The sequence below is a fragment of the Primulina tabacum genome, chromosome 8, assembly GCF_025594145.1.
Source record: "Primulina tabacum isolate GXHZ01 chromosome 8, ASM2559414v2, whole genome shotgun sequence".
NCBI classification, from domain to species: domain Eukaryota; kingdom Viridiplantae; phylum Streptophyta; class Magnoliopsida; order Lamiales; family Gesneriaceae; genus Primulina; species Primulina tabacum.
The window spans coordinates 5,812,938-5,839,075 of NC_134557.1; the positions used below are offsets into that span (position 1 = coordinate 5,812,938).

The window sequence follows — 26,138 nt, forward strand, 5'->3', positions numbered from 1 at the left end:
TTGGAAAAATATTGACAATATATTATTAAGTATGAATAAAATGTATATATTTTTGTATTAAATACATAAATGGTACACGAAATGTGGACAACTGTGTCAGTTTTGACGTTTTGAAGTGTTAAAAGTCCAATTTAAGGATGGGAAATAAAAACGGGATTTAAGGATCGAGTTCCAGTTCTTGAAGCTGTGCTTTGTCTTGTTTAAAACCAATCATTGATTGCACTCGAGTATGCGTTGATTACAACAATTTCTACACATTTTGCCTTCGGGCTGCTAGTTCCTCTTCTGGGTTTTTTGCTTTTCCTGGTTAGATTTTGCTCGTCTCTTTTCTCTTGTTTATTTCTAATTATTGGTGGAAAAATTGAACTTTTTTCCCATCTATTGATGAATTTCGGTTTGCTATTTTTGTTCTTTTCGTCCCAGGTTAGCTGCAAGAATGTTGAGTCAAATTATTATTTTTAGATTCCGAGCTAGCTATTTTAAGCGATGAGAGGAAGTTTACGTTGGTATATTCGGAGCTTATGTCGTTTTACTATTTTTGTTGGGGTTTGACAAGGATCTTACAGTATTGATTAAAAAAATTTGAACTTTCTCCCCAAAACGTGATATATGGATCCCGAACTATGTTGGAGTTTTAGTTATTATCATGTGAATCTTTTAGGAACATATGATTTTCAAGTCGTGCTTGTGATCGATGTTTCTAAATTTTGGGGTTAGCTGAAAGATTCTACATTGATAAGACTGGAGTGATGCATTACATATTCCCTGCTCTGGATTTGTGAAATGCTTTGAGGTTTTTTCACTGAATAATGTAATCTTAGATTGTATAATTGGAATGAAAAGGTGTTTTATTTACTGATTATGTGAATTGAAGAGATCTTTTGATTACTTGGCTTTTTATTTCTTGCGTTCAATGCTTTGGTTTGGCCGCAACCTTGATTGTGTCTCTTTAGATCAAATTTCTGGTTGTTACTCTTAAATGAGCAATCTTTGAGTAAGAGGGATTCCCTTTTGAATTACAAGTGAAGATCCAAGCACTTTTTATCTTCTAGTAAAACCTAGATAGCTGTTTGTCTATGTTTAGAAATCAAGTATGAATACGTAATTCATGCCAATGCTGGATGCTCCTGTTATTGCCGCACTGTGTTTGTAAATTATGATTTAATTCAGGGGAAAATGATGCTTCGTAAGGCAATTTTGAGATTTTGTTGGTGGTTCTGGATTTGAATTATTTCGAATCTTGATTTTGAATAGGGACTAGAATACTTCGTGTCTGTGACAAGCCTTTATTCATAAGTTTCAGTATGAACCTAGGCCATCCACCCCACAGTGATCAATTATGTGTTCACGATATCCTTTGCAGTTCTATTTGTGATCCTTCGACTTTACTCGCGACTAAATGATGTGAAACTTGCCTTTCTATCTTATTGTGATATAACCAGATGAATTTACAGCTAGAATCTATGAGCTATTTTGTTCTTTTATTTATAGTCCATATTTAGACGAGGAGCATGCCCTTTTTATCCTATACTAAAAGGAAATTTTTAAGTTCCGGGATTATTGGACTTTCTATTTGTTCATTGTCGATATTGTGGGGATAAAAAACGATGTTAATACATGCTCTCTTGAAACGAAACACGTGGAATCCATGCATGTATTTTGATAGTTGTTGCATTTAATATTAACTAACTCAACCGTCCTGTGGTAGTTTCAGGTTTTTCTCTTGAATGCATATAAATGAAAATGGCCATCTCAATCAAACTTAATATTTTTTCCATTGTACGGATGCCTTACATGAATTGTGCTAGTGTTGATTTTATTGTACCGAAATGTAAATGGTTATTATAGTCAAGGAGTAGCTTAAACGTATAGTTGGCACAGATTAGAGGTATCAGTTTTTTACTTCTTTCTTTTTTTTTCAATTTTCATCCCAAGTGGATAGAAAGCATCAAATCCTAGTAATATTTTGAAGAAATTAAGCATAATGTGTGAATTTTTTATTTTGATGGATTGAACTCGTTTGACTTAAAACATAGCCTCCACTCGTTGAATTTTATAAATGTCTCCAAAGGAATGCTAATTAACACTTGTTGAAAGTAGAGGAATGCATATAACTGAAATTATTTATACTTTATTAGAAGTGATGAGGTAAAGTTGTGATGTGCTTAGCTGGCTTCTTGTCAAGAAATAAGAAAATAAGTCGAGAAGAAAAGAATCAAATAAACTTTATGGATCCATTAATATTTTGAGTCTTTGACACCCCCAAATGTTTTTCGCCTCTTTACTCTTAAAACAATATTTTTATGCAGTAAAGCTTTTTTCTCAATTAATTTTTTTTCTGGACAGATACTTGTATTACCTGACATTTGGAAAAGGAGAAAAGAATGACCCCTGGAGGTGGCACCTATGAAGGAATAATCGAATCTCTCAGTGGCAATTACGATATTGTATCTGAAAGTGTTGAACTCAGGGCGTCTCCTCGTAGAAAAGTTTCGACTCTTACCAGTGCAAACCGTGGCGTAGCATCAAATACCTCAGTTCATGAACTTCTTGAGTGCCCTATCTGTATGGGAGTTATGTACCCTCCGATTCATCAGGTAAGCTGTCATCTGATCTAGTTATGAGTTTTGTACTTCATTTGCATTCAGAACATCTAAAGTAGTTCCAAGTAAAACTTTTTCAAATTTAGTTTAAACTGTCTTTAAGTAAATGCTAATATGATCAATCTTGTCAGATGTCACTCGTTGTTTTATTGATTAGATGGTTTAGGTTTTTTTCAAAATAGATGGTTCAAAATATTAGAGTTAGCCTCGATAAAGTTTCTCATTAAAGTTTGCCTCGATAAATTTTGTTGAACACTTAAATGCTAAGTTTCTAATGTATTCTTTTCTGCCATATTGTTTTTTTAAACGACATGTTCATTTGTATAAACTTGCTTAGTTTGTGCCAGAATGCTCAGATGCTGGAGAAAAAGCTATTGTAGATTGGAAATAATGATTTGAAGAACCTCTTTCCATACCTGCAATAAAAAATTATTTCCATACACCGTCACATATCGAAATATCAAGATTTTAAACCAGTCATAATATAATTTTCTACGCATTTACTGGATTATTATTTGTGAAGAAAGAGAAAAGTGTAGAGTTTTCCATTAACATCTTTGTTTCAGCAGTGTGTGTTCACGATACTACTGATTTTCCTGGAACAAAAAGGTAACTAAACTATCTTGTCTATACCGATCCCAAGAGTATGCAACTAAGCTCTTCTAGGCTGCTCTACTAGTATAGTTAAGCGTATTGCTGTTATTATTGCTCCCCAGTTTATACATTGTGCATAAATTAGATTATGGGCCACATCATCACAATCTATTTTCTTCATTTAATAAATTACAATTATTCTAGTAAGAAAGATACCATTAAGCCGACAATGAAGCCATATTGTTTTTCCGATTCCAGTGTCCAAATGGCCATACTTTATGCTCTAAGTGTCAGTCGAAGGTGCGTTGTTGTCCAATATGTCGGCACGAGCTAGGGAACATAAGGTGCTTGGCATTGGAAAAAGTTGCGGAATCACTGGAACTGCCGTGCAGATACCAAATCCTAGGCTGTCAAGATATACTTCCCTATCATAGCAGGCTGAGACATGAACAGAATTGCAGGTTTCGTCCCTACAACTGCCCATACGCTGGAGCTGAATGTCCCGTTACTGGTGATATTCCGTTCCTCGTGGCGCATCTCAAGAGTGATCACAAGGTTGATATGCACGATGGGTCGACTTTTAACCACAGATACGTCAAGTCCAATGCCCAAGATGTTGAAAATGCCACATGGATGCTCACAGTAAGGGATCCATCTTTCGTCTTTCCCCTGTATCTTTCAGATTATAATTCACTCGTTTTTTCCTTTTTCTTGTAGAACAATATTTTTAAACGAAGTAATGGATTTTATGTTTTCTTGATGGTCAATGATACAAGCATCTTGAATCATATGATTCCCATATCTTGGAGAATGGAAAAAGTGACGCGACTCATGCATTTATTCAGGTTTTCAACTGTTATGGGCATCAATTCTGCTTGCACTTTGAGGCTTTCAGCATAGGCATGGCCCCAGTTTACATGGCATTCATTCGTTTCATGGGGGATGATCATGACGTTAAAAAGTTCAGCTACAGCTTGGAAGTTGGCGGAAATGGCCGAAAGATGACATGGCAAGGAGTTCCGAGGAGCATTCGCGATAGCCATTCAAAAGTTAGAGACAGTATGGACGGGCTAATAATTCAGAGAAACATGGCCCTTTTTTTCTCCGGAGGTAACAAACAGGAGCTTAAGCTGAAAGTGGCCGGACGTATATGGAAAGAGCAATCATAGCTTTTGTTTCGAAATTTTTGAGCGATCTCAGTGCTATGTAGCTTAATCAATAAGCTTATGCACCACAACCAAGCCTCAAGTATTTCTATCATCTGAATGTAAATAGTAAACTTACAGAAGTCAATGGATTTGCTCTTAATGTACGTACCATTAGGCTATGAATATGGGTAAACAAGGCCTGTAGCTAGTCATTGAATTGAACGAGATAATGATGGATGCACCAGGAATTAAGAATTTGTGGTAATTTCTTTTAAAAACGACTCATTGATTCATGGACGAGACATTCGAATGATATACAATATAAAGATGGTAAATCAATAAGCATGGATAAAGATATTAACACTGATATGTCGTAGAGATTAAGCTAAACATTGAATAAAGTCTAATCTGACGGTGCTTTTATATCATTTGAATCACTGCTACGTGTTGGAGCATAATGCGAGAAATTAGAGATGATATTGGAAGTTGACTTGTGAGACTACTTGCTCCAACAATTCCCCATCTTCTTTATTTGTTGTCCATTTCTTTCAGAAATAAGGGTTTTTTATATAATTAATTAAAAAAAAAATATTTCAAAAATAATTTTAAAAAAATTTATTTTGCAAATAAACTTTAATCCGCGCTTTGTCCACATGGACGAGCGTCACGCTCGTCCACGTAAGCACTGTATATTATTATTTTTTTTATAATTAATTTAATTCGAATATATTATTATATTATTATTTATTATAATTTTTAATAATTAATTTAAGTCGAATGAAAAATATAAAATATAAATATTTATAATATATGTTAATTATTAAATATTTTGTATTATTTAGTTGGGTGATTGAAAAATTAGAGATATAATAGGATTGAAGGAAAACGTACATAAAATCAACATTTTAAAAATATGAGAGGAGTGAAAAAATATTTATTGTTTTATTTTAAATCATTGTTCCATTTCAAAAATATGAGAGGATTGAAATAATATTTATTGTTCTATTTTAAAAATATAAGAGGATTAAAAATATGAGAGATATGAGAGGATTGAAAAATATTTTTTATTTTTAAATTATTGTTCCAAGAAAACGTACATAAAATCAATTGGTCAAAAGAATATTTTAGGAAGCCTCATTTCGAATTATCTCAAAATTATATAAACATATATTTCATAAAAAACATTAATTGTAAAACATATAATCATATATAATGTGTTTATTATTATTAATATATTTATTAAATAAATCAATCTATACAAATGAGAAGGCCAATAATGAAGGAAGCAAACAAACATTAATTACTTGTATAATATCATATTAATATTGTATTTTTATGTTGTGATTAATATTTTATTTTAATGTTGTGATTGAAATTCAATTAATAATAATAGCTTAAATAGAAAGTAAACAATGTACATTTAGGAATAGAATGAAAATATTATAATTCAGTGTAAGTTTTATCGATACTATATGCTAAAGTTAAATCTCTTATTGGTGTATTGATGAAAGACTACAATTTTTATTCTCATTAATTTTCTCCACTCAATCCTCCTATATCTCTTTAATTTTCTCCTTTCAATCCTCTCATATCTCTAATTTTTCAATCACCCAACCAAATAATACAAAATATTTAATAATTAACATATATTATAAATATTTATATTTTTAATTCGAATTAAATTAATTATTAAAAAAAATAATATATTATAATATTATTATTATTATTATATTCTAATTAAATTAATCATTAAAAATTATAATAAATAATAAAAATTATTATTATAATATACAGTGCTTACGTGGAAGTCTCGTCCGTGTTTGTCCGTGTTTTTTGCGTTTTATAAGCGCGAATTAAAGTAGTTTTGCAAAATAATTATTTTTGAAATATTTTTTATTTTTTAATTAATTATAAAAAACCCAGAAATAATGTAATATTACTTTTCATAATATTTAAATCATTTTAAAAAAATTCACACAGATTTAATTTGTAGACTCGTGATGAATGTATTCATTCCATGGTTGAGTCCGAGATTGTGACGTTTTAAATTAGTCAAAAATGGCAACTCAACTTCGGTCCGTATGAGTTAACGTCAGCATTTAAATGTTGAAGCCACTAGATACGCTAGTTCCAATTATTGCTCTGCAATTCGCTTGAAATCCATGGATTCGGCAGTTGATGAGCCGCAAGCCGCGGCGGCGGTTCTCCATGTGGTGGCGGTACCTTATCCCGGGCATGGACACATCAACCCAATGCTCAACCTTTGCAAAGCGGTGGCGGAGAAGAGCTCCGACGGCATCCATATAACCTTCGTCGTGACGGAGGAATGGCTGGACTTGATCGGCTCCATGACCAAGCCGCAGAACATCAGCTTTGCCGCCATCCCGAACGTCGTGCCGTCGGAGCGTGTTCGCGGCCGTGATGTATTTGGATTCGCGATGGCCGTTTTGACCAATATGGGAGATCCGTTCGATCAGCTCCTGGAGCTGCTCCGGCTCCGGCCGGCTCTCATTATAGCCGACGCGTTCTTGCCTTGGGCGGCGGACGTTGCCGGTCGGAGGAATATCCCGGTAGCTTACTTGTGGACTATGTCGGCTTCGGTATATACTTTGTTTCACCATTTTGACCTTCTAGTTCAAAATGGCCATTTCCCCCTGCACTTATCTTCAGGTATTTAAATAACAATTAATTATTAAGTGCAAAAATTACTGTGTAACTTAACTTCTTCCCCTTGTATTTGAATTTTATTATTTACCCATCTTATTTTATATATAATACCACATTCTTTACGTTTTTTAAGATCAACTTAAGCTGATTTAGCAATATTTTAATTTCCTTTGAAAATGGATTCAATAATATTTTGAATATAATAAAATGGTAACATTTTAATAAACTCGTGACAGCATATACATATATAGATTTATAATGTTTTGAAACTTCAAATTGTTCACGATTAATACTCAAAAAATAATAATAATAATAAACGGGTGAACCTTCGAATTTATACTCGTTTAAAGTAGAGTTTGAGTCAAAGGTATATTTAATCAATAGATGGCACACATAATTTTTGATCGAAAAATAGGATTTAGTTCAATCTAGCTCGTGGGATGATAGTCGTTGGAACTGCAGCAAGGGTAACGGTGAGAGTATGAGATATGGTTTAATTTAAAAAAATAATTATAATTAATGTGGTTAACGTTGGCTCATTTCTCCTTTCTGTAGTGAATGGACCAAGTGGTATGGTGGATTATATTCCGGGGCTTGCTCCATCTCGTGTTGAAGATCTTCCAAGCATAATAAGGGATCAAGAAATGGCCTCGGTTTTCCTAGAAGTATGGCCCCAAGAGTCCAAAGTAAAGCATCTCATCTTCACTTCTATTTACCATCTGGAATCCCAAGCATTTGATGCTTTCAAGCACAAGGTTGCATTCTCAATCTACAATATCGGGCCAGCCACCTCTTTTTTCAAAGCCAAAGCGGCCACGACGATCAACTCTGCTACTGATCCTACAAGTGACACCGATGCCTGCTACTTGAAATGGTTGGACCTCCAGTCTCCTGACTCAGTCTTGTACGTTTCATTAGGCAGTTACTTGTCTGTTTCGGCAGTCCAAATGGACGAAATCATTGCCGGGTTGAATAAAAGTGGCGTACGTTTCATGTTGGTGACGCGGAATGGGTTGCAAGAAAGTTGTGTAGGTAATGGATTGGTTGTGAAGTGGTGTGATCAAGTGAGTGTACTCTCCCATCCTTGTGTTGGAGGGTTCTGGTCGCATTGTGGGTGGAATTCGACGAAAGAGGCTGTGTTAACAGGCGTGCCCGTGCTTGCTTTCCCTATAGTGATGGATCAATTGCTTAATGCAAAGATGATTGTCGAGGACTGGAGAATCGGATGGAGGGTGAAGAGGGAGGAGTTTGGCAATGTGGATTGTTTGGCGAAACGCGACGATATTGCGGATCTTGTGCGGAGGTTCATGGACATGGAGAGTCCAGAGAGGAAGGAGCTAAGTAGAAATGCAAGGGAACTACGGAAGGCTAGTGAAAGAGAATTTGCGGATGGGGGGTTGTTTCTGTCCAATGTTGAGGAGTTCACTAAATCAATCCTACAGGACAGATGATGTGCTCATGTTCAAAGCATGGAGACTACGGATTGTATGCATGTTTCTAGGCTGAATGCTTAACTCTCCATGTAGTTTCAACCGTTGGATGTTGTGGACTTTTACCGGGAATAACACGTTTGAGATTTAATAAATTCTATAAACCATGTGATTGGAACCACGTGTCACAAGTTAAAAATTCATATCGAATTAAAGAAAATATAAAAAATATACGTGTACCAGAATCTATTGGTTGATCTAACGTGAAAGTTGTGGATATTCCAGGACAACAGATAATCGACCACCTTATTATTACCTTACACATGAGTGGGAGAGAAATCTAGAATATGTTTAATTTATATTTTGTATTATTCATTGTATTTTGGGGACCATAACCATATATATAACCTGAGCATTCTTCAACCTATCATAGAAGACTTGATTCGACTGAGTTTCTACATATAAAGTGGATGATACCAATTAATTTAATATTTTTGAAACTCCTGATTAATTGGAACATATTATTGAGTCATTTATTGGACAAGGGGTCAATGTAAAATTAAGTAAACCACGTGAACTCGCAAAATATTTTCAACAGTATCTCACTTGGGACACACAAGTTATTTGGATATGAATAGTTGTTGGAGTTGGAATCCTTATTGGCCAATTATTCAATTCTAGGGTTTTCATCCAAAATTGATTTTCAAATTTTGGGATTTTGGATTTCTTCATAATTTGATTTCTCGCTTTATATTTGAATTATTGACTGAGATCAAACTGATTTTTTTTTCCAGATCAATCAATAAATAAATAAATTTCAACATAAATGTGTATCTAATATCACTTGTTAGATATTTAATAAATCCTATAAATCATAGGATTGAAACCATATATCACAACAAGTGACATATTCATGTTGAATTAAAAGAAAATAAAACAATAGATGTGTAATTGAATCCATTGAATGATCTAGCGTGAGAGTTATAGATCTTTCAATGCAAAATATTCCACCCACTCCAAATATTGTCCTCTTCATTTCGTGTCAGAATATAACCTTAATTTATTACTTGTTATTAGTTTTTTATTAGACGAGATTTTACGGATGTTTCGAGGAGAGAACAAATAGTTCTTTTTTTTTTCCGATACGAAATAGGAAAAACCCATCTTTACACTTATTATTTGGAATATTGAGAATCCATCATATTCATATTATAGTGAACTTTTACCCCCGGATTCCCATAAAACAAAAAAGAATTATTTTTCACACTTCAGTGATTGGATTTCTATGTTTACTCTGATAGAAAATAAATAAAACTAAAGAATTATGTCTCCAATGACTATTCATCTATTGAATTTTTATGCAAACAAATAGAGGGCAAGGAAACTATATGGATTATTCTTGAATTAGATAAGACTAAGAGAGAAGTCAGAATATATGCGCTGAATATATTCTGTGTTATTCGATTTGTCTTGAGGACCATAACAATATATATAATCTGAACAGTTTTTAACTCATCACAAAAGATTTAATTAAACCGAGTTTCTACACATAAAATGAACCATACTAGTTTATTTAATACTTTAAAAACTCATAATTAATCACATCAATTTACTAAATCTTTTCTTATATAATAAATCTATAATAATTAATTAAATTATACGAACCCACCAAAAATTCCCTTCCTAACACTCTCAGTGCAGTTATACCCATTAGATGTGAAAGATTCCACAGAAACGACCATCAATTTCTCTACTATCAAATAATTATTGTTGAACCATACTTCTCGCATTTCCTCCAATCCCCACTTCCAATGAATTTAATGCTATAGTATATTGAATTACGTCTATTTCTATATCGATGTATAATTTAATCATCTATATATTTATGCCAAGGAAAGGGGTTTCATAAAATGGCAAGTGAATACTGCTCAACTAAGCATGCCAGCTCCGGGGCTTGTCTAATCTTCCATTTGGCCAAAACTTATTCAATTGTATTGTTGGGAATTTTCTATAATTTTTACAACGAGGATGAGAATATAAATATTGTAATTCATTACATATTAGCAAGTCCAATAATTTATATTATATACATCTTATCTTATATAAAATATACTTACTAAATGAAGCGCACGAGATACATGTACAATAATGACGGTAACGTATGTGAATCATGGTTATAATTTTAATTATTACTTGAATAATTAAAATAAAATTATATTAAATATATTATTTGTAGGGATAGTACCTGAGTTTTTGAATTTTTAAAGTATATTAGATATTGCAGTGAACCACAAAATCTGACAATTAAAGATATTATTGATTATTTAAAATGTGATGTGTGAATAAAATGGTCCAACTGACCAAATGTTAACAATGTCGGGCAATGATTTCGTATTAGGTACACGACTCCACTTAACATTAACTGTTCCAAATATTTAATTTCTTAAATACAATATAATATATATATATATATTATGATATCTAAAATTACCATTATTTTTGCACATACGTTTAACTTAGAATATATCAGCAATTCTGTAATGAAACCAAATTAATAAATCAAGTAATCGATTTAATATGTTTCTTTTTTAATATTTTTACTAACACTTGAACAAACCACATATATCATAAATAATAGATATCTTATAAGACCTTCTCACGAATTTTTATTTGTGAGACATGTTAATAATGTTCATATTTACAATAAAAATTAATATTGTTTTCATGGATAACCGAAATAAAATATTCGTCTCATAAAATTAATTCATAACATCATTTCACATAATTTTTTTTGTATGCTAAACATAGAATTAGGTAAACTAAGACAATACTTGTGGTCAAATGGAGCTCTAGCATATGCTGTATAATCACTACAAGATTGGGTCAACCCACCAATTAAAAAAATATTATTTTTTTACCCTCAAAAATGAAAAAAAAAATATTAATTTCTTTTTAAGTTTTAGCACCGGCCCCGTTTTATGCTTGCTCTTCTCCAATTATTGTTTTTTGTTATTCGTCCTCTTGCCTCTATTTCTTGTCTTATCTCATCAAATTTTGTTGATATCGTGGAAAATAATATTAAATTAATATTTGCTTTTAAAAAATAATATATTTATATATAATATTTGGAAAAATATTCATATTAAAATGTTTAAGAGAGGTGGAAACATTAATGAAGATGAGAGGATTGCATTTACATTTTTTAAGTTTATGAAATTAGAAAGAGTTAATTACATCTAACCCATATCAGGTTTGTTATATTTAATATTATATACAAGTTTTTGAAAAATAATAACTTTTAATATTACAAAATATTATTTCGTATTTATATTTTTATTACATATAACCCCTGAAAATTTAATATAAGTACAAATATAAAAGTGTAAAATGTAAGATAGAGAGTATTTGTAATTTTATAAATTTTTAAATTTATTTACAACTTTTCACAAATTTCAAAGAAGTAATTGAATATTTTTTAATTATAAGAAACCAAAATAAATATAATTATTCCAATTATAAATTTTAGAAAGTGAAATAAAATTTTAAATTCAGATCTGAGGTATCCAATGGTAAAGACGTGAGCTTCATTAATAGATCTGACCTTTCTATTTTGTTGTGATTTTGCCTATATTTTGGCATTTCTTCCCCCTTAAATTTCATAAATGCTCTTCGGAATCCGGGAAATCCCCTCAACTTTACCCACAATCGAAGCTTCCGAACCCTAAATTTTCAGTTTTCAAGAAAAAGATATCAGTTTGTTTATCTTCTTTTTTTGGGAATTTATATCGGGTTGTCCTGTTGCACTTGTGTGGATTTCATTAGCCAGCGAGAGGGCCAATCAGTTGCAGTGGTTTCAAATTGTCTTTTCCCAAGAAATCCATTTTATTTTCCGGCGAATGGCAACCACCAGCGGCGGCGCAGGTAGATTGAGCTCGCAGAACTTGGGGGACTTTCTGAGAATCAAAGAAGAAGAACATCACCATATCCTTATCAACAGAGCCACCACAAACAGCGGCGTTGACCGGAACACCATTTCCGGTCTAACATTAAGTGCCCTTCTCAGCGACAAAGTGAGGCCACCACCCGAAGAGCCGCTGCCACGTGTCCAGTCTAACCGGACTCTCTTAGATATTATCCAAGATGATCAAGACCCCCGCGGGGAAGACGGCGGACAAAGCTGGCGACATTTGACGGAGAGGCTTCGCCTCAGCTGCAGCAGCTCCAGAGGATCCGGTTGGACCTCAACAGCCCCCAACGTCACCGTTAACAACGACGGCGGCAATCGCACGATGCCCCGCCGGCTCTCCAACTTTTCTTCCGATTCGACTGAGCGAAACATTTCAGCTGTGTCCAGACGTTCAACAGAAAGAGCAATCGGGAGATTCGAGCAGACAACCTCACTCCTCCCAATGAGAAGATCGCAAACTCCAAGGGGAGCTGATAACATCAACCACAACAGCAACGAACGCGAGGGAGCCGCGGAAGTTGAGCAGCAGCTGTACTCAGGGAGAGTGTCGCTGATGACGTTGTTGGCGGAAACGGATGGATCGATATATATGTTGGAGGAGGAAGAGAAAGGCGTTGTAGATTTGGAAGAAGTCACCGGCGGCGGGGGAGATTCTAACTGCTGTGTATGTATGATTAGGCGGAAGGGGGCAGCGTTTGTCCCGTGCGGACATACGTTTTGCAGGCTGTGCTCCCGGCAGCTACTGGTGGAAAGACGAAAGTGCCCCCTTTGTAATGCCCAGATACACGAAATTCTTGATATCTTCTGATCATCTCATCCTCCAATCACACACTTTCTTTTTCCTCTGCCTTTTTTGTGACATTTTACGATCTGGAGGGTTTGTTTCAACCTATCAGTCCAGGCACATGAGTGATCCGGGCCCACTTTCATGTAAAAAAAAAAAAAAAATTGGCTCGAAAAAATCCGAGCTGTTGGATCGATCCCTGCAGGCAGTGCCCGCAGGAGTAGAGTCGACCGACCCGATTTGGAGGGTGAAAGATTAAATATATTCATTACTCAGATTTTTTATTATGAGCTCAATTTTATGTTGGTTTTCCTTTTTGCTAATTTCCAATTGTAATTTTCTAATAATTTGGTCATAAATAAATGCATAAAATTACTAATAATTAATATTTTCAAACATGATTGTACTATCATTTTGTAGAAAAAGTCCATTGCTATCATCCAGAACTCAACTTTTTGTCAAATTATTGTTTGAAAAAACTTGTGTGAGACGTGAGTCGTATTTGTGAGACAGATCTCTTATTTGGGTCATCAATGAAAAAATATTATTTTTTCTGCTAAGAGTATTATTTTTTATTGTGAACATCAGTAGGGTTGATCCGTCTCACAGATAAAGATCCGTGAGACCGTCTTACAAAAGACCTACTCATTATTTATTTGAAGATGTGAATATGACCGACTAATACAATATTTTCCTTTCTATTTTTTTAAAAAAATTTCCACTCTTTATTATTGATTTTTTTTTTGTATACAAGATTTGATAATATCGACTGTCGTAAAAAATTGGGTGGTGCATATATAACATGAAAATTTTGCATTTTGAATTTTGAATTTTGAATTTTGAACATGGATAGATAGACAATTACTGCACGAGTCAAGACCGGTAGCTGTCGAAAAAGACATGGTAAAGCTGGATGCCTGGATATACAAAAAGTCTGGTCTTGTACACGGCACAAAAACTTCTGTCCAAATACATAAACAAGTTTTTATATTTATTATTAATTTTCTGACGTTTTATCGATTTATTTCTATCATTAAATACATTAATTACTTTCAATAATATTTTCATTTTATTAATATATTATTAAATAATAGTAAAATTAAAAAAATCTTTCTTTTGTAGAACTTTGAGTCGATCGTTGGATGAAACAAATACTTGTAAACAATTAATGTCATGTCTTGTGGATCCAACTACATCGGATGAAACCAAAAGATGTGGTAAAATTATAAGTGCATACAATATGGACCCCATAATAATTTATTTTATGAGGGTTTAAGCCATTCATACTACTACAAAAATTTCTATGAGATCGTCTAACCACTCAATTTTGCGAAACAAATCTATAACACAACCCGATTCATGAAAAAATATTACTTTTTATGCAAAAAAATATCAATTTTTTTTATAAATATGGACCGAATCAATCATCTCACCAATATAAATATGTGAGACTATGTCATTTAGAGACTTACTCTTATGTTACCATGGATGTTGAAATGAAATTACTATGATTGTGAAAATTAATGGTTTAAGGTGAATCAAACTGGTTCACGTGGATTATATATGTGTGATTGATATAATAAATTCAAGATTTTTAACATAATGAATACTTCCAATTTGATCATGGTTCATGCCCCTACATATGGACGTATGAAATCTTATGTTAACACCAATGCAACGTTTCTAAAGTAGGTCTCTTGTGAGACGGTTTCACGAATCTTTATCTGTGAGACGGGTCAACCCTTTCGATATTCACAATAAAAAGTAACACTCTTAGCATAAAAAATAATATTTTTTAATGGATGACCCAAATAAGAGATATGTCTCATAAAATACGACCCACGAGACCGTCACACACAAATTTTTGTCGCGTTTCTATTAACGAGAGATGAGAGATATGAACCAGAATATCTGATTGGAGATATGACAACTACAATCAAATAAATAATTAATAAAAATTGAAGAGAGGAATTCGGCAAGTAGCTTATATTTATATTTTTAGGAAAATCATCCTCTTCCTCGTGCCCTGCTGCTACGGTTGTGCTTAGATTGATATATTTGGTTTCATGATTTCAAATTCTTTGACTTACTTAAATAAAGTGAATTTCAAATCAATATCATTCAAGATATATAATTTCAATAATGATTACGTTGAATTTTAACTGATCAAAATGGAATATCAATTGAAATTTCGATCAAATCAGTCCAAACACAACTGGACTGAACAATTAAATGGGCCCAAACTATTTCAAGTCCAGGCCCATGTTGATAAATCAACCCATAAATTAAACAAGCTGCTCACTTTCACCGTGTACGAGCCCGAATTTCACCCTGCAAGCCTGTACATTTGGAGCTAATTGAATCTCCAATGGCGGGTTGTGGTTTTTCTGCCCACATCGATCCTATGGCCGCCACCACGATCTCTTCCCCAAAACAATTTATCAGTTGGTAAATGTGATTTTCAGCATTTGATTATCTATTGTTGTTGTACTGATTCCGGGAAACTAACTTGAAGCTTCATCGTCTTGTGCTGATCTCTCTCTCTCTCTCTCTCTCTCTCTCTCTCTCTCTCTCTCTCTCTCTCTCCCTTCCTTCCTTTTTTTTGTTTGGTAATTTTGCATATTTGTGTTCTGTTGAATTGTTCGAATGAATGAATTATATATAAGTGATATATATTTGGTCCGATTTATGAGATGTGGTGTGATGAACTAAAATGGATGAACTTTTGATGGTTTTGGTTTAAAATTGGTTTGATTTTGATGAGGAATAACTCGACATTTTTTCGACAGAGTGAAATTCTGATGAATATTATCATTCATTGTGATTTGTGAATTCAAAATGGCGGAGATTAGTAAGATGAATTTGTTAATATTATAGCTGTAAACATGTCCTGTAGCAAACAGACTTCTTTCTCTTCCCAGTTTGTGTACGTACATTGAAGGAGAATACTAGATGATTGAAGTACCAAACATGGTGTGGAATCTGATAGAAAGGGGTTGTCCGGTTGTTGTGATTTTATATTCTTTTGAATTACTGCAGCATGCCAGCATCTATCTGGAATCTTGATTATAACATATTTTAGTTTTACTTGGAATTTTTTGTTTCGATAATTATTTCTTATTACGAAGTTTTCAGTTTAATTGTTGTTAGAAATTGTTTCTTTAATGTTCCACATTTTTCTGTGCCAATTTCGATTTGTTCTTTGATCACTTTAATGCTCTTTACCATGATAATACAAGCTTCTGCTCTGCTTTATGCAGTCCTGCTCTATAACTAGTTGTCACGTGGCTGCTTAATCAGGTTCACAAATTCCAAATCCGAGAAATGGAGTTATCATTCACACAAGGTCACTGGAATTATGAGCGTTGGGGGCGGATATGACCCCATCTCAAGCAGCGAAGCGAAGCCTCCTGAAGTTGAATATGGGCTGAGTTTGATGTTCCACGATACTAGGTTGACGAGTCCTGGAAAAATCTAACCCGTGCTCTTTCAGGGCTCTTTTGTGCTTCAATCAATTTCCTGGAGCATTCAACTACATATTTTGCACCTCAGTGGAGCTTCCGCTCATTATCAGGAAAATTGCGTTATGGTACATTACCCCGTGAAGCAGTTTGCACTGAGAATCTCACTCCTTGGTTGAAGTTGCTTCCTTGCCGAGACAGAGCTGGGCTGCCTGCATTGATGAACCGTCCTTCAATATATATGGGCTATTATCATTCTCAACGTTTGCATTTGACATTAGATGAATTCGATGTTTCTGTGTCGAAGTCTGGGATAATGCTTGAACAAACCCTGACAGTCGTTCTTCAACCAAGCACTTTGGGAGCTGGAGTTACATTTTCGAGCTTTGACCGAGCTTGATTCAAACCACTCGTGAGTTGCTCGACTCGTTTGCAACCCTACTTTGCAATTAAATGATATTAGTCTTCTGCGTCTTTTTTGCCCTTAATTCTTGCTTGGCACCAGTTTCAAGTCAGAAATGGGCCTACTAACCTCGAATAAGTATTCACAATCGAAGGATAATCTGATTATGCATTGGTAAATTAGCTTGAAAGTAAATAACAAAAGATGCTTAAATATCTATGTAACATTTAGATTCTTCAAAATTCTAAACATCATTTGAAGTGATTGCCAAAGCACTGTAAATCTAAGATTTCAAAGCTAGTTTATAAACGAATATTTGTTGAAATTGGTGAAATTATATTTTTTATTCTATTGCTATGTGTATCACGTGTATATATGTGATTATCACTTATGTTCCTGCTTGCTAGTATTGATTGATTTCCTTATAGTGGAAATATACATAAATTGTCATGATTAACCTTTTAATTATATTGTATCTAAATCATGTTCTCCTAAATTAGCCTCGTGGCTTCCTACCTCCATTTATAAACACTCCAATCGAAACATTAGTTAAAACATAAAACTGTTTTAGTTGTTAGAGAGTTAATTAGGTTTTAAAAGGCATACCAAGAGTGATTTCCGTCAGAAGAACCAAAAGTGTTAAAGTGATCATAGAAACATGCCAAATGTCGATATGCGCATACCTACATGACTAAAAATGGCATACCCCTATAGTCGCAGGATCAAATTGCCGAAGTAACTTAACAGATAACGTTCTTTTGACAAGGATTTGTGCATATTGATGAATATCCTCCAGATTCTAACCAGGGTTTTGACATTCCATCAGCTATAGTAAACTTTGCTGACTTCCAAGCAAATATAAGCTTTGGTGGTGGATACTAAAAAACATACCCATATTAGCCAATTTACAGGTATTGAAACAAATTGTCTTGATACCTGTTGGTGGCTTGGTGCTTTTCTTTTCTTTTCTATATTGTCTAAACTATCCTTTAACTTTTTTCTGGAAAGATATCCCGTTCTTTCTTACACAGAAGTACTTCTTGTGCCTTTGACAACTCCTGATTTTAGCATGCCTAACAATGTTATCACTATTACATGTACTATTTTTGCTTTATACTTTGGATCGTTGCTCCAGTGCGCTGCGAAGACGTGCGGTGAGGAAGAAAGGATTCTAAAAAGCAAAGGTGAGATATTTTTAAAATTTGTAGCTTTTGGATACTGTTATCACCATGGCTAACTTAGCATGAAGTAACTGCTTTTTCAAAACATAAAGTCGAGTTTCATTAGTAATTTCTTAGTTTTATCACTATTATAAAGATTTAGGAGTACAGAATCTACAGATTCCACAATCAGTTCTGGATTTTGTTCACATATAATTTTTTTCATATAAATTTTTGCAGTTTCATATGTTTCAGTCCTTGTTTGACAACATAAATGTCTATCATTTTTGATAATCATTCTGACACTGATGCTTTTTGATATAGGCTGCTGGGTTTTTTTAAATAGCATCAGGCCCGATAGGTCTGAAAGCGGTTTTATATCTATTAGAGCATCCGACCAACTCATCAAAAATTTTAAAATAATCTTACTTTTTAATAAAATAAATTTATTAATTTTAAGAAATAATATTAATGTTTTTTAAAATATATTTATTAAATAAAGTAGATGTTCGATTGTTGATGTATGGCTCCGAGATATGCTCAACTAAGTCTGCACGAAGTTGGTGATGAACTTGAGTGTCACGTAGCTCAGAATTTGTCCGAAGATAATCCTTAAATCCTTGGTTTGAGCCATGTATAGGTTGCGCGGGTTCGTCACCTTCATCGTTGTACCAATTTGTCATGTGACCTCCCTCATCCTCAACGATCATGTTATGCAAAATAATGCATGCTAACATGATTTGTAACAGTTCGTTTCCAACGGATATTTGACAATAACAATTTTGCAAAGATGATAATAATTGAAAACCACATTAATCGAAATGAGAAATACAATAATTAAAAATTACAATCACTCGGAAATATAATAATAATAATAATAGAAAATGAACGTTGAGTAAATAGTTTAGATATTCCATCTCGACCTAATACCCTGGCATAGACATTCATGTATGATAAGTTGTTCCTCTGTCATCTGCGAGGTGTCTTTGTTCAAGATTACGCACTCCTTCAATTTCAAGCGTCGATTCTTAGCTTCAGATCTTGACAAGGCAGCTTTTGCCTTAATCTCCTCTACTTCGAGTTGTTTTTGTTTCAGATCCACTTCGGACTTCTTCACGCTTGTGTACTCGGTGAACTTTGCGAAAATATTGTTGTAGTTTACTGTCAAATCTTCTATGGTCGATTTGACACTGTCTTTTCTTTTTCTTTTTGCTGGCTTTTGTCACATTGGACGTGTATCTTCATCATCCAGGTCTATGCTCACCTCTTGGTTAGAGGAGGTGTTGCTTGCTCCCAACTCTGAAGTATTCATCTTCTTTGTGGCCACATAGTGATCAGCGGACTGTGGAGTAAACATTGGACGGTCTTTGACAATTCTCCACACATGCTCGAGATTGAATGCAACGCCATTGTTTTCGGATCGATATTTTTCGTACGCAAACATCAGTATATCTTCGTCACTGTGACCACTTCGATATGAACTGTAAATACTATTGTAATTTACGTTGAATCGATATACCTTCTTTTGGATTGTATTGTGCCAATGTGACCGTATAACATTTGCACTTCTGGTGTTTGAATCTGGGGGAAGATTCTCATTGTAGTAGCTTGCAACACGTTCCCAAAAAGCATCCGCCTTTTGATCATTGCCGATTATTGGATCATCGCTGATAGTGACAAAACTTCTCGCTAAGATCTCGTTTTCAATCTTTGTCCAACTTAAACGCTTTTTTGAACCCTCAGCATTTGAAACCGCTTTTTCTAAATTGACCACCTCAATTGGGGATTCACGATCGGAAAGTTGTGTCTCCGGGACAAAATTCGGAGTTGCGGGTTCATTCGACATCGAAGATGTGAAAGGCATAACATTTGTGTGCGGGGTACTATATCCATGAACAACCGACGGCGTGAAATACGGATGACTCATGTTTTGCCAATATTCGGCTGGAAGCGGTTGATATGGACCTCGAGGGGCATAATTCGGATGATTCATAGAATTTCCAAAACCTTGGAAATTTTGAAGATTTTGGGGAGGAAACGTCATATTTGGAAATGGATGTGGGTATTGATAATCTGGTGGAATTTGTGGATTTTGGGAATATGGATTTATGAAATATTGGGTGATTCAGTATTTTGAACAATATGATGTGATTAACCGCAATATCTTGTCCTTTCCCCCTTTGTTTATGCCATTTTGGCTTGAAACGACCCTAGATGTGCCTCGATTCTCACATTTGATCATTAATTGGCTTTTGCCTTTCTAGGTGCTATTTTTCACAAATTGCATGTTTTTTTCCTTACTTAGAGCACCCACAATGGGGGTGTTAAATGGACATTATATAATGTCCATTTAACACTCCTCTCCATTTGAGTGGGTATTATAATGCCCAATCACAAGAGAAAGAGAGGGGCGTTCAAATGTTTGAATGTCCCTTTTTCATTTTTTTTGTTTTTGCAATTGCACGCGGCTGCCACACGCGGGCCCCACGAGTTTTGGATTAAATTTTTTTATTTTTTTTTCACGCGGCCCCACGCGTATTTGAAAATGAATTTTTTTAATTTTTCGTTTTTCTTAGCGGTTGGATTTGTTTTTTTTAAAAAAAATTTTTGTTTTCATTTGTAATCGTTGTAAATTTTCTATTTTTTATATATATTTAATTAAATTCGAATTAAATTATAAAAAATCCAAAAAATTTGTAACGGCTACTTAACGGCTAGTTTCAATTCTCTTCTATAAATACCCACAAATATGTACACATATTTTCATTCAAACTCACTACACTCTCCAATTATATTATGTAATATTCTCCCATCTGTTTTTTTTAAGTTCCAAAAATCTTATTTTTTAACCGAAATGGATGAAAATAATAAAGCATTTTTTACAAATTTCTTGAATTCTATTAACAACCCGCAAAAATATCCATATTCCCAAAAACCACAAATTCCACGAAATTATCAATACACACATCCATTTCCAAATATGACGTCTCCTTCCCAAAATCTTCAAAATTTCCAAGGTTTTGGAAATTCTATGAATCATCCGAATTATGCCCCTCGAGGTCCATATCAACCGCTTCCAGCCGAATATTGGCAAAATCCGTATTTCACGCCGCCAGTTGTTCATGGATATCGTACCCCGCACACAAATATTATGTCTTTCACATCTCCAATTTCGAATGAACCTGCAACTCTGACTTTTGTCCCGGAGACACAACTTTTCGATCGTGAATCCCCAATTGAGGTGGTCAATTTAGAAAAAGCAGTTTCAAATGCTGAGGGTTCAAGAAAGCGTTCAAGTTGGACAAAGATTGAAGACTAGGTCTTAGCGAGAAGTTTTGTCACTATCAGCGATGATCCAATAATCGGCAATGATCAAAAGGTGGATGCTTTTTGGGAACGTGTTGCAAGCTACTACAATGAGAATCTTCCCCCAGGTTCAAACACCAGAAGTGCAAATGTTATACGGTCACATTGGCACAATACAATCCAAAAGAAGGTATATCGATTCAACGCAAATTATAATAGTATTTAGAGTTCATATCGAAGTGGTCACAGTGACAATATTGAGGTTTGCGTACGAAAAATATCGATCTGAAAACAATGGTGTTGCATTCAATCTCGAGCATGTGTGGAGAATTGTCAAAGATCGTCCAATATTTACTCCACAGTCCGCTGATCACTATGTGGCCACAAAGAAGACGAAGACTTCAGAGTCGGGAGCAAGCAGCACCTCCTCTAACCAAGAGGTGAGCATAAACCTGGATGATGAAGATACTCGTCCAATGGGACAAAAGGCAGCAAAAAGAAAAAGAAAAGGACAGAGTCAAATCGACTATAGAAGATCTGACAATGAACTACAGCAATATTTTCGCAAAGTTCACCGAGTACACAAGCGTGAAGAAGTTCGAAGTCGATCTGAAACAAAAAACAACTCGAAATAGGGGAGATTAAGGCAAAAGTTGTCTTTGTCAAGATCTGAAGCTAAGAATCGACGCTTGAAATTGAAGGAGTACGAAATCTTGAACAAAGACACCTCGCAGATGACAGAGGAACATCTTATCATACATGAATGTCTATGCCAGGATATTAGGTCGAGAGGAATATCTAAACTATTTACTCCGTTCATTTTCTATTATTATTATATTTTCGAGTGATTGTAATTTTTAATTATTGTATTTCGATTAATGTGATTTTCAATTATTATCATCTTTGCAAAATTGTTATTGTCAAATATCCGTTAGAAACTAGCCGTTACAAATCATGTTAGCATGCATTATTTTGCATAACATGATCGTTGAGGATGAGGGAGGTCACGTGACAAATTAGTACAACGATGAAGGTGACGAACCCGCGCAACCTATACATGGCTCAAACCGAGGATTTCAGGATTATCTTCGGATAAATTCTGAGCTACGTGACACTCAAGTTCATCACCAACTTCGTGCAGACTTAGTTCAGCATGTCTGGGGGGCAATACAACAACAATCCGTGAATTAGTATTTCATATGTTATTTTTAATTTCATCAAAGTGTGGTTTATTTCTAAGTTATTGTTTCATTTCAATTTCATAATTATATCGTAACTTTAAACAAATTGTGCTCACGTCTTGTTTAAATTCTTCTTCCGTCGTCGTATTTCTTTCGAACATTTACTTTATTTAATAAATATATTTAAAAAACATTAATATTATTTTTTAAAATTAATAAATTTATTTTATTAAAAAGTAAGATTATTTTAAAAATTAGAATAATTATTTAAATAATATAAAACATATTTATTTAATATGAAAAATTTTAAGATGATTGAATAGACAGTGAGACCCATAAATAATGAATTTTAATGTTAAAAGATATGTGAGTAAAAGAGATATGTTGTTATAATGAATATGTGGCAGTGGACCTCACGATTTTTTAAGAGTTAGTGGGTGTTACGGATGCTTTTATATGATTATAGTACTCGTCATCTTTTCACAAGTCTTGTTTCTATCATCCACAACTTATTTTCTTTTATCATACCCAAGTTCACCTTGTTTAGTTTCTCCTACTGAGTAGGATAATAAAGCTTTGTAACTAAATAATCAATCCCCCACAACCATGAATCTTTTGCTAGTTTGGTCCTCGGTGATTAGGAAGTATGCTTCAAATTTTCAGCAAACTTAGAGCTTGTACTAGTTCCACATTAGAAATCACATTAGAAGTGTAAATAGGAACACAATTTCTAAATTTCTCTGATGTTTTCTCATATGATATATGTTGGTGGTCTCAAATTTTTATATGCTGACCATGTTGTTTTGAATAGTACTTTTGAATCTCGATCTGGTTATTACAGAAAAGAAAAAAAAATCTCAAGTATAAAGCTTTCTTCATCATCTGCCATCTGTTGAATTTGCGCTTAATCAGCTCAAGACTTCAGAGGTCTTGGTTTGTTCGACAGTATCGAAGGGATACAAGAGGATAGAGCAGTAGAGTGAATTTGCAGAATAAAATGTTTTGCCCATCTCTGGTTTGTCTTCGATAAATTTTACTATCAAGCTGAAGTGCACTTGTTTGTTGAAGCAAGCATCCGTGTTCCTATCCCTTCAAAAAGCTCTTTGACTTTACGTCTTTCTTGATGCAATGCTTTGCTTGCAGCAGGAAAGAAAGCAGGCCCATTGACATTGATGCTATCCAAGATATATGCCAAGTTGCGGGGAAAGCAATGGGAACAACAACAATCTTCATCGCCATCTACACGTTCAAACACAAAATATAAGCTGATTGCGAAAGTTATATTAGTAGCTGGGCTTGCTTTTGCTTGGCAATATTATTCTGAATGAACATGAGAGACATAGAAAATCTTTTTTGCATCCGTTAGCATGGATTACTCCACTTGTACTGAATCATATAACATTGAATCACATAATTCTCAAATTTCCCACTGGTATTTATAAATTATAATATAATGCGTTCAATCATTCACATTTAGTACTTGTAATAGAACTATAGGCGACAGTATAATATGTTTTTTTGCAAATAGAAAAATATAGTAGAACCGAACAAAGACAAATAAATTTACGACAGCAGTTATCTTGTCTTGCTGTTCTAACCGGATTTTACATGAGTTGGGCACTGCTCCTACTACAACTAAACGTACCAAAGTCTACAAGATGCGTTGTAAAGGAGGAACGAAGACCTACATAAACCATACGAGCATTCAACATCTCACACTGTGTCATTGTAAAGTCATCTTATTTTCTTCAAAGGAGTGGTAGCAACATTTTCTTCGTCTCTAATTTTTTTGGTGTTTTTGCTGAAAAAACTGCACGGAGAAGATCTTCTGTTTGATGTGGTAGTGCCATTTCCAGCCAGAAGACGTCGGTAACAAAACTCTGAAATTTTCATTTGAAAATTCAAAATTAGGTATCCAAGTTATTTGGACATATGAATAAGGAATAGTTTGAACTATGCTGTCGGAGGAATATTCAACTATGCTGTCGGAGGAATAAAAACGTCCTCAATGTTTTGTGATTGCCTATACAGCATAGTCAAAAGGCGACACCTAATTGATATAGAGGCAAAACGATTTGAGTTGTGCAATTATCTATCATTCGCTATAGTTTTTAGAATAACACCAAGAACCCAATCCTACTAATTATGAGGACAAATATGAAAATCTCAAAATATGCAGCATACATGGGAAGGCTTCATAAGTTCTCGATCTCTTTAGGTGACTCTCATCTTCCAGCAACAACTTCCGCTTCGAACGGGAAGCATCAGGTCCATTGCACCAAGCTGTTTGAATACTCAGATCTACTGATCCTACAAAGACACAAAACTGCTTCAGATGGATCGAAGTTGGAATCTAGGTCACCTTGAGTATCTTTCTATTCACCAAACTTCTCTCAAATCATCATAAGAACTAGTTCCTTTCAAAATCAGAGCATCTGAGTAACGTCTCAACTGGCTCCTTAATACTTGGTCTTAGAACCAGAATTCTGCTTCTTGAGAAGCATCATCAAGTTCTATCTACACCTCCCACTCCCAGTATGCATCATCACTTTAACAAAAGGAAAACATAAACAAAACCAAGAATCTAGTTTGAGGTGGCTTAATCAATTGCAGATTCCAAAGTTTCATTATTACATAAAGCAAACATGAAGTCTAAAAAAAACATTAAAACACCCATGGCTGAAGACGCAAGAACCACCGTATCCACGTGGTTAATTGCAATGGTAACATATATACAGAAAATGATAACGCGAACCCCAGAAAAGAAAAACAGGAAAAGCATACTTTTGGGAGCATTTCTGGATGGCTTGCCATGAACAAGAAGAGCATCAGAATCAGTGCCGCCGGTGGACAACCCTCGAGCGGAGAAGAAACCAATCAAAGACTTCCATGTCACCGAAGAAGCTATGAAATCGACCCCTCGACTTATAAAGTGACCGTTGAGCTTCAAGGTATTCGGGTCGAGCCCGAAAGCCCGGGAAATGAATCCGAGGTCCACCCTCTGATCTTCACGTTCAATAATCTGGACAATCTTGGAAACAGATGGGCAAAATAGCTTTATGGTTCTTTTTCCGTCTTCCGTCGCCACTTCTCCCATGGTAACTGGTAATACCAACTCTAAAAACTACGAATGAATCAATGGTTGTGAGAACATTGGAATTATTTGAGTGATACTGTTTCTTCTTCTTTCGATCTCGTGGATTCCAGAACTATCCTCTGCACTAACTGCTCCAATTAGTCGCATGGTTGAAATTATGTATTATTACTAAATTTTGCCAAGTTATTGAAAATAAAATACAAATGCATAAATTTCATGTATCAAATAACTTAAATTATAATATTTGGATTATTTATTGAGTAGGTTTCTTGTGAGACGGTCTCACGAATATTTATATGTGAGACGGGTCAACTATACAATTCATAATAAAAAGTAA

General features: G+C 34.4%; 3 protein-coding genes and 1 pseudogene across 3 annotated transcripts; 3 read left to right on the plus strand and 1 right to left on the minus strand.

Annotated features, from left to right (window-relative positions):
- Nucleotides 1–2,365: 2,365 nt before the first annotated feature.
- Nucleotides 2,366–4,509, plus strand: LOC142553318 (E3 ubiquitin-protein ligase SINAT2-like). Its single transcript, XM_075663484.1, has 3 exons — nucleotides 2,366–2,597; nucleotides 3,456–3,839; nucleotides 4,043–4,509. Exons 1-3 carry the CDS (start codon nucleotides 2,385–2,387, stop codon nucleotides 4,364–4,366), a joined length of 921 nt encoding a protein of 306 aa, XP_075519599.1. The 5' UTR covers nucleotides 2,366–2,384; the 3' UTR covers nucleotides 4,367–4,509.
- Nucleotides 4,510–6,452: 1,943 nt separating this feature from the next.
- Nucleotides 6,453–8,623, plus strand: LOC142553317 (UDP-glycosyltransferase 87A1-like). Its single transcript, XM_075663483.1, has 2 exons — nucleotides 6,453–7,015; nucleotides 7,568–8,623. The coding sequence occupies exons 1-2, from the start codon at nucleotides 6,508–6,510 to the stop codon at nucleotides 8,461–8,463; spliced, it is 1,404 nt and encodes a 467-aa protein (XP_075519598.1). The 5' UTR covers nucleotides 6,453–6,507; the 3' UTR covers nucleotides 8,464–8,623.
- A 3,715-nt stretch (nucleotides 8,624–12,338) lies between these two features.
- Nucleotides 12,339–24,442, plus strand: LOC142554336 (uncharacterized; annotated as a pseudogene).
- Nucleotides 24,443–24,725: 283 nt separating this feature from the next.
- LOC142553319 (uncharacterized) lies at nucleotides 24,726–25,936 on the minus strand. The gene is made up of 3 exons (XM_075663485.1): nucleotides 25,489–25,936; nucleotides 24,889–25,014; nucleotides 24,726–24,796 (listed from the first exon to the last, which is right to left on the minus strand). The coding sequence occupies exons 1-3, from the start codon at nucleotides 25,799–25,801 to the stop codon at nucleotides 24,741–24,743; spliced, it is 495 nt and encodes a 164-aa protein (XP_075519600.1). The 5' UTR covers nucleotides 25,802–25,936; the 3' UTR covers nucleotides 24,726–24,740.
- Between the last annotated feature and the right edge of the window lie 202 nt (nucleotides 25,937–26,138).

Coding starts and splice junctions, on each gene's coding strand:
- LOC142553318 (XM_075663484.1), top strand. CDS start 2,385: ATGACCCCTGGAGGTGGCACCTATGAAGGAATAATCGAATCTCTCAGT. Junction 2,598..3,455: donor TGTACCCTCCGATTCATCAG/GTAAGCTGTCAT, acceptor TTCCGATTCCAG/TGTCCAAATGGCCATACTTT. Junction 3,840..4,042: donor ATGCCACATGGATGCTCACA/GTAAGGGATCCA, acceptor GCATTTATTCAG/GTTTTCAACTGTTATGGGCA.
- LOC142553319 (XM_075663485.1), bottom strand. CDS start 25,801: ATGGGAGAAGTGGCGACGGAAGACGGAAAAAGAACCATAAAGCTATTT. Junction 25,015..25,488: donor ATCCAGAAATGCTCCCAAAA/GTATGCTTTTCC, acceptor GTGTCTTTGTAG/GATCAGTAGATCTGAGTATT. Junction 24,797..24,888: donor AACTTATGAAGCCTTCCCAT/GTATGCTGCATA, acceptor AGCGAATGATAG/ATAATTGCACAACTCAAATC.
- LOC142553317 (XM_075663483.1), top strand. CDS start 6,508: ATGGATTCGGCAGTTGATGAGCCGCAAGCCGCGGCGGCGGTTCTCCAT. Junction 7,016..7,567: donor CCCCCTGCACTTATCTTCAG/GTATTTAAATAA, acceptor TCCTTTCTGTAG/TGAATGGACCAAGTGGTATG.